This window comes from Uloborus diversus, chromosome 1, assembly GCF_026930045.1.
Source record: "Uloborus diversus isolate 005 chromosome 1, Udiv.v.3.1, whole genome shotgun sequence".
Lineage (NCBI taxonomy): Eukaryota > Metazoa > Arthropoda > Arachnida > Araneae > Uloboridae > Uloborus > Uloborus diversus.
Window position 1 is genome coordinate 102,527,536 of NC_072731.1, and position 16,126 is coordinate 102,543,661.

Below are 16,126 nucleotides of genomic sequence, written 5' to 3' on the forward strand. Positions count from 1 at the left end.
TGCGAGATGTGAGCAAAATAGGTATATTATGACTTTTTGAGTATGCACCAACAAATCCAAAGGTACTTTTTGGGAGGTCACAGTGACCTCCCGTGACCTCCTAGTCTCTGAAGATGGCTCAAAACTGTAATGAGGCAGGGAAAAGCAAAGGTATATCAGAGCCAAATTTAAAATTTGGAAATAACTACAATAAAAGGTTGAGGAAGCTCTAATCTGCTTTGGGGTAAGAGATGGTAGCTACAGCATGGTTTAGGAAGAGAAAAATCCAAACAATGCCTGACTAAAGGTCTGAAACTTAAATGTATTTTACTCAAAACCTTAAGACGTCCACTTACATCCCTATGCTTCTCACTGCCTCATATGTCAAAAATACAAAAGTTGATAGAGGGGACCTAAACAAACCATATTTAATAAAGGAATGTATGTGCGAACCAGTTCCTTGGCCACCACGTTCTCCAGATTTGACGTGTTTGAATTTTCTCTTATGGGGGGGTTAACTTAAAAGCATAGTGTATGACAGTCCATTGGAGAAACTTTGGTTGTCTGATTATCTGTTGCTTCTGGAAATTTTATGACTGATGCTTTTACTTCTGTGCGCCGATCAGGGAAACCTCTAACTGAAATTTTTGGGATGTCGCAAATTCTCAATTTGTCGATTGGAACTACAAATTTTGCGGATTGATGGATAATTCTGCCAAATAGAACTCCAAATTTTGCCAAATGATGTTAATTTTTTCAAACCGGCAGACAAAATTTGCTGAATATGGAAATTTTTGGATGGTTATGGTGACCTCTCGTGACTTCCAATCGGAAGGCCCCTGACGCATTTTCATACGCCGCATCTGCGAACAGTTGCATCGCTGTTGGTGATCTCTCTTTCAAACAAAGATGGTAAATTGAACTTGATTGTAGAATATTTCACAATAAGACAATAGTAAACGATTAATAATTTTATTTTATTTGTGGTTTTTTTCTCTTACCTCTCTTACTTGTGATTAATATTGCTCTACGGGGTAACACTTTGACGCTGCTTTTTCGCATCTACATTCCCGTACAAAATCTGCTTATTTAAATCCCATCTACCTGCCTTTACATTTTTTGCCTACAGTTTTGAGCCTCCCTTGTATGTGTAGATAAATCATATCACTCTATCTATCTTTTCATCTATTCATTATAGGAAGTGTCAATTCTTTACTTTCTGCCTAGCATCACAAATGATGTAACACCTGCAAAAATTATAAAATGAATAGAAACGCGAAACTATATTTCTTAATATCTCTTCAACTACCAAGTAACAAAGCAGACAGTTTTGGCGCAAAAAGTTTATGCATTTTTGACATCCGGAACTGGGAGATACATCAGTGCCTGAATTGAGTCTTTTTTGACTCACCTTCTTTTCTCGCCTTCTATTTGACACGTCACTTTGATGATGACATTCTTTGACTGACTGAAGGATAGAATCTGCATTAACCTGTTTCACTCAACTGAACCATTTTCTTTCTATACCATTTAAAAACATTTTCTTCTCAAATAGAATGCACGACTTTCGGATTTTTCTGAGTTTGGAACCCGTTCCGTGTGAACAGAACAAATGTGAAATTGAAGGTACAAAAAAAAAAAAAAAAAAAAAGCATTAGTGATGCTACATTTAACAAGAGGTGTGACAGATTCGAACGCCTTCGGGGATTTTCATTTCGGTGACACTATTGAAACACTTTTTGTTGTTCTTGATGTCTTACAACCTGCGTGATGTTGGTAATGTTGGTAATGAATCGCACGTACATTTTATTTGGACTTGCGAAAAATAAATAGATGTGTCAGAAGCATTGCAGGAAGTTGAATCTTAATTGTGAAGACGCATCAGTTGTGCGCAGCAACAGGCTTCTATATTAAATCCTTGTTTCATTACAAAAATCGTATGAAGAACACGGAATCTACTTCTATACAATCTAATTAAATTTTTAACATGTTCAAAAACATATACATTTATAATGTCTTTTTTTTGTATACGTATAATATGTACACATTAAATGTATACATAACATATATTTTTTTGCTCTGTAATCTTACGAGGACGTAATTTACGAGATACGTCCGTTACTGAGTTAAAAGAAAAAAAAAAAAAAAAAAAAAAACAATAATATTTTCTTCAAAAGATACTTACCTATAAAGCATTAAATTTTGAAAACCTTCAAAATTTAATGCTTTATATTAAAGTAGAGGCCATGTTCTTCGTACGATTTATCCAGTGAAACAAAGGTTCAACGCTCTTGAAGTCTTTGTCGAGTGTTTTGTGCAACATCTGATACGTCTGTTACAGTGGAATAGCCCTCGTGCAACGTCTGATCCGATGTCCAACTGTACAATAGTTTCTGTTCCGAATATTATGGTTTCATTCACAGAGATGGATATGATGGTTTAATTAACATGGCAGGGAAAAAAGTAAAAAGAAAAGCGAGATTAATTTAGCATACTAGCATAACATCTATAAGCTGTTGAAAAGGTAGGCCCAATGTTAAGTGCAGGGTGTAACAGAAATCCCTCCTGGGTTTGGATACTGTTGAAAAGTTACTGAAAAAAAATAGTTACTAATACAAGCAGAATGATTCCACGGTAGCAGACGTATATGCTGCTTAAAACACTATGTAAAGACTCGAAATGTGTTAGATCCTTGCTTCAGAGCATTAAATTTGTGAAAAACATGAACTCTACTGTTAAATTTACGAGATTTCCAGAAACAATTCTAAAAAAAAAAAATTTGATTCAGTAACGGACGTATCTCATGAGATAATTCTATAACGGAACAAAAACTTCCTTCATTAAAAAAAAATTAGTTTGGTTGTAATATTTTTTATACTTCCTTTGAATTTATATTACACCCGACTAAATAACTTACGCGAATTTAAAACCCCTTTTCTAACGAAATTGTTTGAATTCTTTAGCATTTTACTGTGGAAGAAATTGTAACACCTATTTGTATTCAGAGGATGGAATTAGTGGAGTTGACCTAGAAATGCCCTTTTAAAAAGCTACGTTTGAAGAAATGAAAAAAAAAAAAAAAACTGTTACACGTTTTTACGTGCTACAATTTGAACTTGTGTCTTAAACACGAGACGAAGGAAAATGACCTAACATGTCAAAAGAAAACGTTCATTGTGCCTCGAGAAACATAATATGCAGTATCATTGTAAATATCTTCTAATTATGTCGTTAATTAAAAGAAACACTGAGCTTTATAATGTCTTTTAACGAGAAACTGTCAGGTATCAACGTAGAAAGAAAGCATTGATTGTTATTTTGTTAAGGAATCAATTTCTTCTTTTGTGGAGGGAAGGGGGGGAGGTGGGGGGTCATTGTGTTTCTTTGACAAATCTTTACAGTGCAGTTGTTATCTGAATGTCGTTTATGTTCTTTTGCGAGCTCACTTTCGTGATTTATTGGTGTTACATTGTTGTGGTGACATTTATCAAAATGAAATAGGGAATTAGAGCAATCAAGATTTTTCTTTTTGAACTTTCAGGATTTAATTAACTGGATACGTAATTAATATGGATTTAATTAACTGTATACGTAAAGCTTTCAATTTATCTAATTAATGATTAAAACTACACGCGAATTTTGCTTTAAAGAGGAATATTTTATTTAAGTTTGAGTTAAAGATAATGCTTAACCATAGGAATTGTTTCGGCATTAGCAATGAAATTTAAGCATGCTTAAAATGTGGTAATTGAAATTTAGAAAAAGAAATTAATGTTAAATAGTGCTCAAAATTCTACGGCTGTTACGAAGCAATAAAAGATTGAATAAAAGTCATTAAAGTATAAGTGTGCAAAAATAGTACTTATATATAGTATTTCATAGTAACAGGAAAGGGAGCAACCAGGGAGGGATCAGGGTAAATCCCCACCTCCCTTCGAACGCTTGGCCGGTTGCTATATTTCTACCGTAAGACGTTGATATTATACACTTAAGGTTTGTTATGATGTTCGAACCAACTCCCCAACTACGAAGGAAAAAAAATTTGATCGAACTACTAATTGCAAACCTGCTGATTATAGTGCAAAAAAAAACATTTAGAGGTTACGAAAGCGAAACGGGAGTCAAAATGAGAACATTATGCTAAGCGCACTTGCTCATAAATCTAAGATTTAATACCATACACATCAAATTGATAAACGAAACTGATGTTGGAAATATACTGTCTGCTCAGTTTGTCACAAGGCTAAAGATTAAAAAAGTATAACAATACATACCTATTGATAGCAAAAACCAATCCGTATAAAACTCTGTAATATTCCTTCATAAAAACATTTGGAAAATATCCTCATGAAACTAAATACAAAGATAATACCCCAGCGAGAAAAAAAAACAAGTCTATGTCTCTGAACTACATAATATCTAACTGGTGCTTGTCCTGAGCAGTCTTTACTTATTTCTAACACAACAGTCTAACAACCAAAGGAGAAACTTGGCTCTCAAGTAAAGAATCTCAAGTTTTTATCGTCGTTGATGTTTTAAGTGCAAAATCAATCCTTCATGCGCGAATTAAAAACACAATAAGAATGAAAAGCTTTGCAATACAATCATCGATTTGATTCACTCTTCAAATTGCCAGTTTCGAATGAATGCTTAACAACAATACGACAAAACAATAGCTATTTAAATCATGTAAAATGTCTTACTTGAAAAAATGTATCTCGATGTCCTGTGCTCAACAAATGCAACACTAGATTTTCACCACACTTAAGGTATAGCAAAAGAGAATAGAAACCAAATTTCACTTTACCATTAAAGTATAGACGAGGCGATGTAATTGAGGAAATATAGTGTCATTCGCTGAAATGCACTCCCTAAAGTAAATTTCATGGCTCCAGTTTCGAATATAGCAAAAAGGTCGATGCAAAACGAAATAAAATTTACTGACGACATATTAGGGACTTTTTAACAATTTGGCATTCATTATTTTTCAGATAAAAAACGGATTGCGTGTTTACAACAACACGAGTATCGGAATTTTTTGCTCATGCTCAGGATCCTTCAGAAATGACGATACTTACAGATGAATTCTTTTATTACAGTGGGTGCTGGATCTGCTGGTGCAGTGATAGCCAACCGCCTGTCGGAGGACCCTTCGGTGACGGTATTGTTGGTCGAGGCTGGTGGAAAAGAGAACCTGGTGACGGACATCCCTCTGGCTGCTGCTATGCTGCAACAGACACCCATTGACTGGGCATACCAGACAGAACCACAAGAGGCGGCATGCTTTGGACTCATTAACAGGGTATGAGGTTTTATAACTAATAAAATATTTCAGTGTCGGTTTGGTAAAATGGAAACAGTATTTCAGTGTTTCAACTTTAGATCCTTGCCTTACTTTTCGATGAAATGAGGTTTAAAATTTGAGCATTGTGTCAAAGATAGTAACTGGGTATATAATCATACTATATACAATTAGTTTAGTAGCTTACGAAGTTCTACACCAACAACACTTAATCTATAGCCCGCAAAGTCGCATGCAACCCGCCGAATCCTCCAAATGTAATCTGAATTCATTTAAAAAGAAACAGCTCACAAAAAATTAAACTATGAGCTGAATTTATGTAAAATTCACACAAAAGTGTTATTTATATAAAAGTGAACGTTCTAAAAAAGTAGAAAGAATGAAAAATTTAGTTGTTACCATTTACGCCATAATAAAGTATTTATGGGGTAAATAGAAGCACCTAAACTTCATTCACAGGAAAGATAGACTAGATGTAACCAAAGAATTGCACCATTTGGGAACTTTAATCACGTGCTTGGCTTAGACAAGAACAAGTTGGCGAATGCAAATCAGTTTGGTTAACTTTTTGTTTTATTCAAGAGAAAATCCCCAAAAGTGGCATTGTTGCAAACCTCCTAGAAATCTTTTTGCTTACTTTAGTTACTTCTCATTCGTTGACCTGATGGAGAGGATAATGTAAAATTTTAAAAACAATTTTTTTCGCAATTTCATTTTCAAACAATGATGAAGCCTACAAAACTGTTTAGAAACATGAGGAACTCGCAGAAGCTCTTCTGTATGTTATCTAGTCACCAACATTTAAGTTTCAAAAGCCACAAGTGTGATATTAGAGTTTGTTTACTTTATATTTCCTTTTACCCCAACTGGCCCTACTGTTGTGCCCCATGCTCGAATTGATAAGATTTTGTCGTAAAATTAGGCTCAAAGCAGTTATTTGTTAAAAGATGTAGAAATGACTCTTCTGAACGGTGCCATTTATGTCATGCCTCGAACCAAAGCTGGAAAGACAAAGCTAATTTAAAGAGATAGTTGATAGGAAACAGTCTCGAAAATCGATACGAGCTTCGGATTTATAAACGATGTAATATTCAGTCTTAGCAAACACAGAAACTTATTTCTAGAAATTTTTTCATAAATCAAAATATGATTAAACTGCGAAATTTTTACCATTTATATAATTCTAAACGGAACTTTCTATAGCCAATTTCTGTTGATTCTAATTTGCAAGAAAATTCGCATACCGTAGTTACAAGGAAAACAAAATTTCCTTCAGGGCAGCGGAAAATTATTTCCAAAATTTGTGTTACAATTATGTTAGCTTCTTTCTAGTACACAATCAGCACATAGATACATCGAGAAGAGATAAAATGGAGGGAGTGAAAACTTTCTTGCGTGAACCCAAGACCCCAAGTCCCGTGATAATTTTTAAAGCAAAGCATTGGAAGAATCAGGTCTCTTTCGCTAGTTTCACGCAAAACGTGTCACCCATTCGTCGTTGTTGAGTCACGTGACTTGGAGTCGTAGCCTCAGCTTTTGCTTAGCCAATGAGTTAACTTGTTCTCTCCATTTATGTTCCTGCTCTATATAAGTATAGATAAATATTTACCATTTCATCAAACATTATTCTAAACACGAACATTTTCTCCCTTGGACGTACTTTACGTTCGATGCTGCACTGAACGCAACTTGTTCATATTCGAGCTAACTAGTAGACGCAATTAGAAAATGAGCAACATACTAGTATAAACGAACTGCAACTTTTTTCAGTAACTCTAAAACTCAAGACTAAGTGGCGCAACAGCCCATGGGAGTCAAGGCCTACTGTGTTCATCTCAGTTTACAAGACCGAGCGTTCTGTAGTGCCTGCAAGGCCTTCAGTTACTCAGGTTATGTAAAAAAGGCCAATACCTTTTTTAAAACTACTAAAATTGTGTCTTATTTTTTAACTTTACACTAGATTTTTTTGCGAAGACTATAACTGAACGGACTGAAATAAAATTTCGCGTCAAATTGATATTTCTTGCATTTTCGGAATGACTTTCCCATTCGGTAACTAAGGTTACAAGCCCTTACCAATGTTTTAATGTATATTCGATTAAATTACATTCTCATGGCAGTCAATCATTGAAAATGAGGATTTGCGGACAAATAATATTGTATGATTAGTTTACATTCAATTTTCAAACTAAAATGAAAAATTCTTCAAGGAATAAAATTTTTTTTTTTACTCCATTGTCTCCCTGTCAGTCGATTTTTTTTCTATTGTTTAATATTCAATAATTAAGTGGACAGCTACCTCGTTTCTATACATGGAACAGTTCTTTCTTATCCCGATCTTTCACTTAATTAAAAGTTTCCTTGCTGCCTATTTTTCGTTTTCTTGTATACTTATTCCGACATCATTAAAATAATCAAATATGTCAGTCAACTTCGCCCAGATCTTTTCCAAACTTTTTACTTCAAAAAAGACGGGGAAAATTAAACAATATTACGTTTCTTAAATGCGACGCATGCCTTTTGTGCAACTACATAGCTTTTGTGCAAAGAAATTAACACCGTTTTATAATTAAAAAATTGTTTGAAGGTTTGACTTTTATATTTCCAAATTTAATAAAAATTGGGGAATGTAGGGTAAAGTTGAGATTACTTATCTTTTTCCAAAATGAACAAATTGTAAAATTGTTTCGAAAATTACAGTACATAAAGAAAGTACAAAATGCAATGTATTTTGTAGTAAAAATTGTATTGAAATATTATTTTTCATTTATGGCAATAAATTTTCTTTCGAAAAAGAGTAAAAATTGTTGCTCTTTAAGGGGCAAAGTGAAAATTAAAGTTATTTTTCTAGTGTTTTTTTTTTCGGTTATTCAAAATATTTTTCATTAAATGAATGAATAAATAAACAAAGGAACCGGTAAATGAATATATAATGAAACAATAAACGAATAAATAAATTATTTAACTATTCTATGAGGGAAAATAAAAAAGTGAATAAAATATTGAATCATAAGAAAATAAGTGAATGAATCAATAAATGAGTAAATTAATGATTGAAGGGATGTTAATGATTGAATTAATATATTATTACGTAAGTAATTTGATTAATGAATGTATAGAAAACGAAATGAGCTTATTTCACTTTGCCCCGTGCACATTTGACAAATCGTATGAAAGAGTTAAAACGTTTCGAATATTATCTAAATAAGTACTGCACTGGACATCAGTAGATCACAATTTGTATTTCATGTGTTAATAATGCATTTTATTTCATGACTGGAATCAACTATAAGATTAAGAACAAAGTTAAACTACTGCTAGATACTCGTAGGTGTCGCGGCAAACTGAACATATTTTACCATTTCAGTATTCCCCGCTATTATTACATTACCCCACGTTCCCTTCACTTCTTACTTGATTTAACAATTCGTTTCTTTGGTATTAAGGTTAAGTTTTTCTCTCATTTGAATTTGCTAATAAAAGTTTCATAGAAAAATTATTTTTCATTTTTCACTATTTCTAACTTCAACATTTTTGTGGAATATTTGAAATGACTTCACGACGCACCAGTGCTCTACTGGTCACGAATTGAGCAACACTTTTCGAGAATATCATACTTCAACTGTTTTAAGTTCTTTTCAATACTCTACCAATTTCACTGAACTGTAAAACCAAACTTTATGCTCATGAGAGAAGATAATAAGAGGGTTTTTTTTCCTTATAAACTTCAAAGTTGACTAAAAGATCTTTAAGTTAATCATGTTATCGATTTCATCAACATAACTTAAAATGTGAACCCTAGTTTTAAGGGATCAAATTTGTATTTATGATACAATTGTAGCGTACCTTTTAAAAATTGCTTGGTTAAATTTATGTCTTAAATTCTTCGTAGAATTAGGCCAGATGAACTGTTGCTCCTTAAACTAATTTTGCATACTTTATCCCATAAGAGTTTATAGATCGATGAATCTTAGCTTTTATTACAAATCTAATTTCCTGCAGCTTCGACGTTTTTATGATTCTTTGAAATTTTAGTTGTGACAAATAGTAGTTGTTGACAAATTATGGACAATAATTACAAGAATCAGGTTGTTGCAAGTCTAGTTCATTTTGCAAGTTTTGTAAGATTTCATTCTGTGATGAGTTGTAGTTCTTAATACAAATCTAACTGACAGTAAGAGTTCGAAAAAAAATTTTCCCCTACAAAGTTTCAGTAATTACAAACTGAAAAATTCTTTGATCCTATAAAATTTCAGTAATTACTAATAATAAACGTTAAGCATTAGTTGTTGACAAACTACAAACGATGATCATTAAAATATTGCAAAAAATAATTGTTAGCAAATGAGGGGCTGTCAATAATTTTATCTTTACCTTCCAGCGAAGTCGTTGGCCTAGAGGACGAGTACTTGGAGGTTCATCGGTACTGAATTACATGCTATACGTGCGCGGCAATCCGAAGGACTACGATTATTGGGCTGCTAACGGGGCACATGGGTGGAGTTGGAAAGATGTGTTCCCTTATTTCCTTAAATCCGAAGACAACAGGGATCCTGCTTTGGCGAAAAAACGGTAAGTCCATACTAGACAACAACTTTTGGCCTAGGAATATTCTCTTGTTATTTCCTGTATGATTTATTTTATTGATAATCTTTATTTATTTATTTATTTATTCAATTTATTTTATGCTTTATTTTTTTACTTATTCGTTTTTATTTTTATTTATTTACTTATTTATTTTTATTTATCATCTTATTTATTTTTGTTTAATTACTTATTTGTTTTTGTTTTTATTCATTTGCTAAATTATTTATGTTTTGATAGAAAAAACACGGTTCTAAAAAATCGTGATTTATGCTTGAAAAATGATTTATAAATACATAAATCAGAAAGTTTAGAATAAACCAAGAAATCAAATTTAGTGTTATCTGGTTAAAATAATCATCACAAATCTCTTTAAAACAGAAACTTTTATTGTTTTTGTTTTGTTTTCATCAAAAGAACAGAGAAAATAAGATATTATGAAACAATCATTTGCTTATGAGAGTATTTGTATGGAGATACTTGTATGTTTAAAAAAAAACGCGCATTACGTTTTGAATGCAGACAGCAGGCTGATTGATCAGTTAATCTTGCTTTTGAAGAGAATAGCCTTATGTCGAGAAGAATGTAGGAACATATCAGTTAAGAAAACGTAGATGTGCAACAATATGTATCTGACTTGATCCGGAAATGTTAGCACCACGTTTATTCGTTTCCAAGGATTTTCCGTGGTACCCGATCTTTTATCAGCGAAAAGTCATTTCTTCTTTTGAAGTAGGAGGCTGAGAATGCAGCAGAAAATGACAGTGATAGGGAAAAGTGAAGTAGTAAAAGAGTGATACAAGTAAAAACTCATCCTCGAAGAATTAGATGTATATTTAGACATCTTTTTAAGGGCCGTTGTGGCATCTTCAGTCCTGTGCCCTTTTTGATGCCGTGCGTCCATTGTGCGACGGGGATGCCCGACCGTACTCTGTGGAACTGACGGACAGCTATTCTTCTTCTACGCCTTTGTGCCTTTGTTGGAATACCGCTTCTAAATAAAGGACTAGACTGTCTGGCACCACTTCGGACAGTTTTAAAACCAGGTGTGACGAGTTTGCCTGACAGCCCTGGACGGTGTCCGACTTTGTCGTTGCCGAAAAACCGCAGACGGGGAGGTGTGCTCCATGTTAATGAGGCGCCGGTCGACCAACGAATCCGGGCCTTGGTTTCTTCTACAAAAACGACGTAGCAGTGTTCGTCACCAAGTTTCCACCAATGGGATATTTTAAGGGGGCTTAGTTCGCAAGCCCCGTGTCTTCGAAAAAGACCTCGATCCAGACTTTTAGAGAGCAGATTGCTCTAGGACTTGAGAGAATCAGGTGCCCTTAGGCATTTCTCCGGTTTCGTTGGAAACCGTGATTTTTTTTTGTGACCACCACTGAGGCAACTGTGTTTGCCTGAATTTGTAACCCCATCAATGTAACGATTTATATTTTTTTTTTCTGTAAATAAATTTTTTTTTCGTTAATTTAAAAAAGGGGTTTAGTCCTTCCTTGTTCGTGGTGTGATTTGATTTAATGAAAAGATTGGAATTGTTAATCTTTACATCTGTGACTCACGACGTCACAGCTTATTTGGTGGCAGCGGGTGCGATTATGTTTCAGAAAAATTGAAACAGACCCATGTTACCTTTGGTCTTTCTATTTTTATGCAATTTTGAAAGATAATTCTTTTTAAAACTTTAAGTACTTTTTACACAAAGTAGTCCTAGAGCTGATCGAAACCTATAAGATTTTGTGTGTGCCATTCCCCCAAATTGGATTTGGATTACTCTGATGTTAAAGACGGACGCAGAAAAGGGTGAGTCCGGTCTTTGTTTCTTGGTTACCGATGAGGCAGCTTTAGTGGGTTTGTTTTGAGAGAATTTAAGCGGAGTAAAATTGTTGGTAAAAATTTTCAATGTTTTCGAAAATAGAATTGGACTAAAGGTTTCTTGTGAGAATTAAATTCTGAGTTAGACTGCAAAAGAATTGTTTTGCAGATCTTTGCTATTTCAGTTTGGAAAGGAAAGTCATATAAATTAATGATTTATTTTGACGATATAGATTTCAGGTTAAGTAAATCTATTGAAATTGATCTGTAAAAGATATTTATGTGCATGCTGTTTTTGTGATTAGTTGGATTTTGCATGAAATAAATAGAGTTTTGCTTGTGAAAAAAAAAGGGAACGCTCTAAAAATCTCATTTAAGCAAAATGGGTTCTTTTCTTTTTGAAATCGAAAAAGATAATCTGAGAAAGATAGCCTCGGAGTTTGGCGTGGAAACGTCTGACTCAGACACGCGTCGGTACATAGTTAAAGCGATTGTTGGGGCTACAGATTATGATGAAGAATTTGCAAAATCGACTTGGAGACTTTTGAAAGAAGAGATAGAAAGGGAGAGAGAGAGAGAGCGGGAAAGAGAAAAACTAGAGAGAGAATGTCGGGAAAGAGACAAAGAAAGACAATTTGAACTAGATAAACTGAAACTAACTACCGCAGCAGAAACGGTTAGCTTGAGTTCAAATGGGTCAGCGAGTACAGATACTTCTAGGAGATCAAATTTAAAGCATCTGGTCCCAAAATTTGACCCGAAGCAATTAGATGTCTCGTTATTTTTTGAAATTTTTGAGAGACAGGCTAAGAAAGAGGAGATAGAGGAAGAGAGGTGGGTTTCCCAGCTTATTCCTTTGTTGCCCCCGGAAGTAGCAGAGCTAATTGTGAAGGAACCCCTTGAGAAAAGCGACGATTTTCCTCACATGAAGCGCCTGTTAATGAAGAGGTTCAAACTAAATTCTGTGGAATTGCGGATTAGGTTTGAAGAACATAATCGGAAGTTTGGTTCCTCCTGGGCAGATCTCACCTTCGAATTAAGAAGCTATCTAGACAATTGGCTAGAAACCGCGGAGGTAAATACATTCGAGGAGTTAAAGGAGTTATTGCTCACGGAGCAGTTAAAAAAGAGAACCCCTGCTGAGGTGAGGGAACACTTTTTGGACTCCTGGGAAGAATTCCGTAAGGCGTCAGACCTCGCTGAAAGGTTAGATCACTACGAGAGCCTTCGGCGTACTTTCAAAAAATCGGAGGGAAAACAAAACGACCCCAAAACGCACAAAAAAGAAAAATGGGTGAAAGGAGGAAATGATCCGGCAAAAACTAGCAATACTAAATCGGAAAGTGCTAATAAGAAAGAGCCCCCCAAATGGGAAAAAAACAGTAATTTCGAAAAAAGGAAAGAAATTGTTTGTTATTTTTGTTCACAAAAGGGACATATAAAACCCAATTGCCCTGAATTCAAGAGAGCGCAAGGGGAGCAAATTAATCACATTGGTGACACTAAAGAATTAAGTGAGTGTTTTGCCCCTTACCTGAGTACGGGGAAAATAAATGGGGAGGTTCGGAGAATTCTCCGAGACAGTGGGGCTTCCATTGACGTCTGTCCCCGCAGTTGGATCGAGACAAAAGATTTCACGGGAGAGTATGTCTATGTAAAACAACCGCTGGACGAAGAATGCAAATGTTTGCCATTGGCCAAAGTTTGCATAGAAACAGAAGAAGGTTGTGTGATATCTAAAGCGGCAGTTAAGACCACTGATAGTGACTCAAAAGTTTATCTGTTGGGCAACAGGACAGCGGAATTGTTTTTCCAGTTGAAAGCAACTCCCCACGAAGTTGTAAACGTGGTAGAGACTCGGAGCGTCTTACGTCAGCGTATGCGTGAGGAGAACTTGGACCCTGGGACTGGGACTCTAGGGAATTCGGAGATAGCGAGCGCGTTTCCCTCCTGCGAAGAAGAAGGGAAGGAAATTTGCGGTTTACCCCCCATAGAGCCTTTTGAGGGATTAGCGTTAGCTGAAATAGATTCGGAATCGTTCGAGAAAGAGCAGAAATTGTGTTCGGTTCTAAAGCCCTTGTGGGAAGAGGTTTCGAAAGGGGAGGGAAAGGATTTTAAATGCATGAAAGGAAAACTGGTCCGTCTGAGTAGATCGAAGCTGGGAGAGGAAAGGGTGCAGCTTTGTATACCATCGAGTTTGACAGAAAAAATTATGAAATTTTGTCATGATGGCGCGTCAGGCCATTTGGGTGCTACAAAGATGAAGGATAAAGTGTTGCGTCATTTTTTTTGGCCGAATTGTTATGCGGAAATTGAGTCGTATGTGAGGGCGTGTGATGCTTGTCAACGCGTAGGAAAGAAAGGTGATCGGAAGAAAGCACCATTGAAACTTGTGCCGATAATTTCGGAACCTTTTTCCTGTGTAAATATTGACGCAGTTGGACCACTTCCCGTATCCACAAATGGGAATAAATACCTAATAACGTCCATTTGTATGGCCTCGAAGTATCCCGAAGCTATACCGGTGGCCGATATTAAGTCTCCAAATGTGATAGATGCTCTGTTGAGTACGTTTTCGAGGACAGGGTTTCCCCGGGAGGTACAAAGTGACCTAGGGCGGTCGTTCACTAGTGTTTTAACGACAGAGTTTTTCGAAAGATTCGGAATAAAAGTTAGGCACTCCTCCATTTACCACCCTTCTAGCAACCCAGTGGAGAGATTTCATTCATCCATTAAACGAATAATAAAAGCATTATGCGTGGAGTCGGGAGAAGATTGGGAGAAGAATTTGTCGTTGGCTTTGTTTGCCCTTCGGACGGTAAATCATGAGAGTACGGGATTTAGCCCCGCCGAGCTCGTTCATGGAAAAAATTTGAGGACACCCCAAACCTTGCTCTACGAGCATTGGATGGTGCCAGAAGAATCTGACCCAAATGTGGTAGAATACATACTAAATTTGACCAACCGTTTAAAGAGATGTCAGGATTTGACAGTAAAAAAAATGAGTGAAATGCAGTTACGAAGAAAAGCTTGGTATGACAAGAACGCTGTGAAGAGGCAATTTAAGGTGGGCGAGCAGGTGTTAGTATTGTCGACAAATAAAGCTAACAAAATGGCAGTGAACTGGATAGGTCCAGGAGTGGTTACGAGCAAAATCTCGGAAACTAACTATGTGGTCGACGTCCCTGAGAGGAGGGACAAATGCACCATTTATCACGTAAATTTACTTAAACCTTATCATAAGCGCCCCGAACGAGTAAATTTAATAATAGAGGAGGAGGGGGAAGATGTCGAGCAAGAAGCTGAGATCCCTTTTCCCTTGCCTGACCCTACATATTTTGATTTACACGAGATGTTGCGGGTTAGCAATTTGGAAAAACGCGTGTCGGAAAAACAAATAGATCAATTAGGGAAAGTACTTCAGAAACATAAAAGAGTGTTTTCTTCGGACCCTGGGTGTACTAAATTGGTCACGATGGACATTGAGCTGACCAGCGCCGACCCCGTGAGATCGCGACCCTATAGAATGTCCCCACGGCAAACTGAAATAGTGCGTGAGGAAATAAAAAGACTTTTAGATCTGGGAATTGTAGAAATCGGGCAGTCCGACTATACTAGCCCCCTAATTTTAGTGGAGGTGCCTGGGAAAGACCCCCGCCCTTGCGTAGATTATCGTAAGTTGAATGCAATTACGCGCACTGAGTTTTTCCCCTTACCAAACATTGAGGAAGTAGTTGAGCGGGTGAGCGCAGCGCCTTACATAACGCTGATGGATTTAACAAAGGGATATTTTCAGATACCCCTGACCGAAAGAGCAAGCCGTTACGCGGCTTTTGTCACGCCCTTTGGGACGTATCGCCCAAAGAATATGATGTTCGGACTACTCAACGCTCCATATTACTTTGTAAAACTTTTAGCGCAAGTTTTGAATGGCTTTGAACATTTTACGGCACCCTACATTGATGATATAGCCATATATTCGCAAAGTTGGGAACAGCATGTGATCGATGTGGACAAAGTGCTAGAGCGATTGGGTGACGCAAAATTAACAGTAAAACCTTCTAAGTGTCATTTCGCACAAGATAGTGTCCGGTTTTTGGGGCATGATGTCGGTTCTGGGAAGAGATCTCCGAGCGAGGCGAAGTTAAAAGCCGTGCAAGATTTTCCAACCCCCACGACTAAAACGTTAATACGGTCATTCTTAGGATTGGTAGGGTATTACGGCAGATACATTCCGAACTTTTCCGAGGTAGCAGCCCCCTTAACAAGCGCATTGAAAGGAAGGATCAGAAAAGAAAAGGTAGTGTGGACGGATGAATGCGAGGAGGCGTTCCGTGCTTTAAAGGGGAGTTTACTAAAGAGCCCTATTCTTTATGCCCCTGACTTTTCGAAAGAGTTCATTCTCCAAACTGATGCAAGTGAGAGTGGAATGGGGATTGTACTAGC

General features: G+C 36.2%; 1 protein-coding gene across 1 annotated transcript in view; it reads left to right on the plus strand.

The window, feature by feature from the left end:
• The window catches only part of LOC129234132 (glucose dehydrogenase [FAD, quinone]-like), a 137,972-nt gene that overhangs the window by 101,037 nt on the left and 20,809 nt on the right, over nucleotides 1-16,126 (plus strand). Inside the window, exons 2-3 of the mRNA XM_054868030.1 lie at nucleotides 5,060-5,281; nucleotides 9,663-9,848. Coding sequence (XP_054724005.1) covers nucleotides 5,060-5,281; nucleotides 9,663-9,848 — 408 coding nt within the window. The remainder of the gene's footprint in view (nucleotides 1-5,059; nucleotides 5,282-9,662; nucleotides 9,849-16,126) is intronic.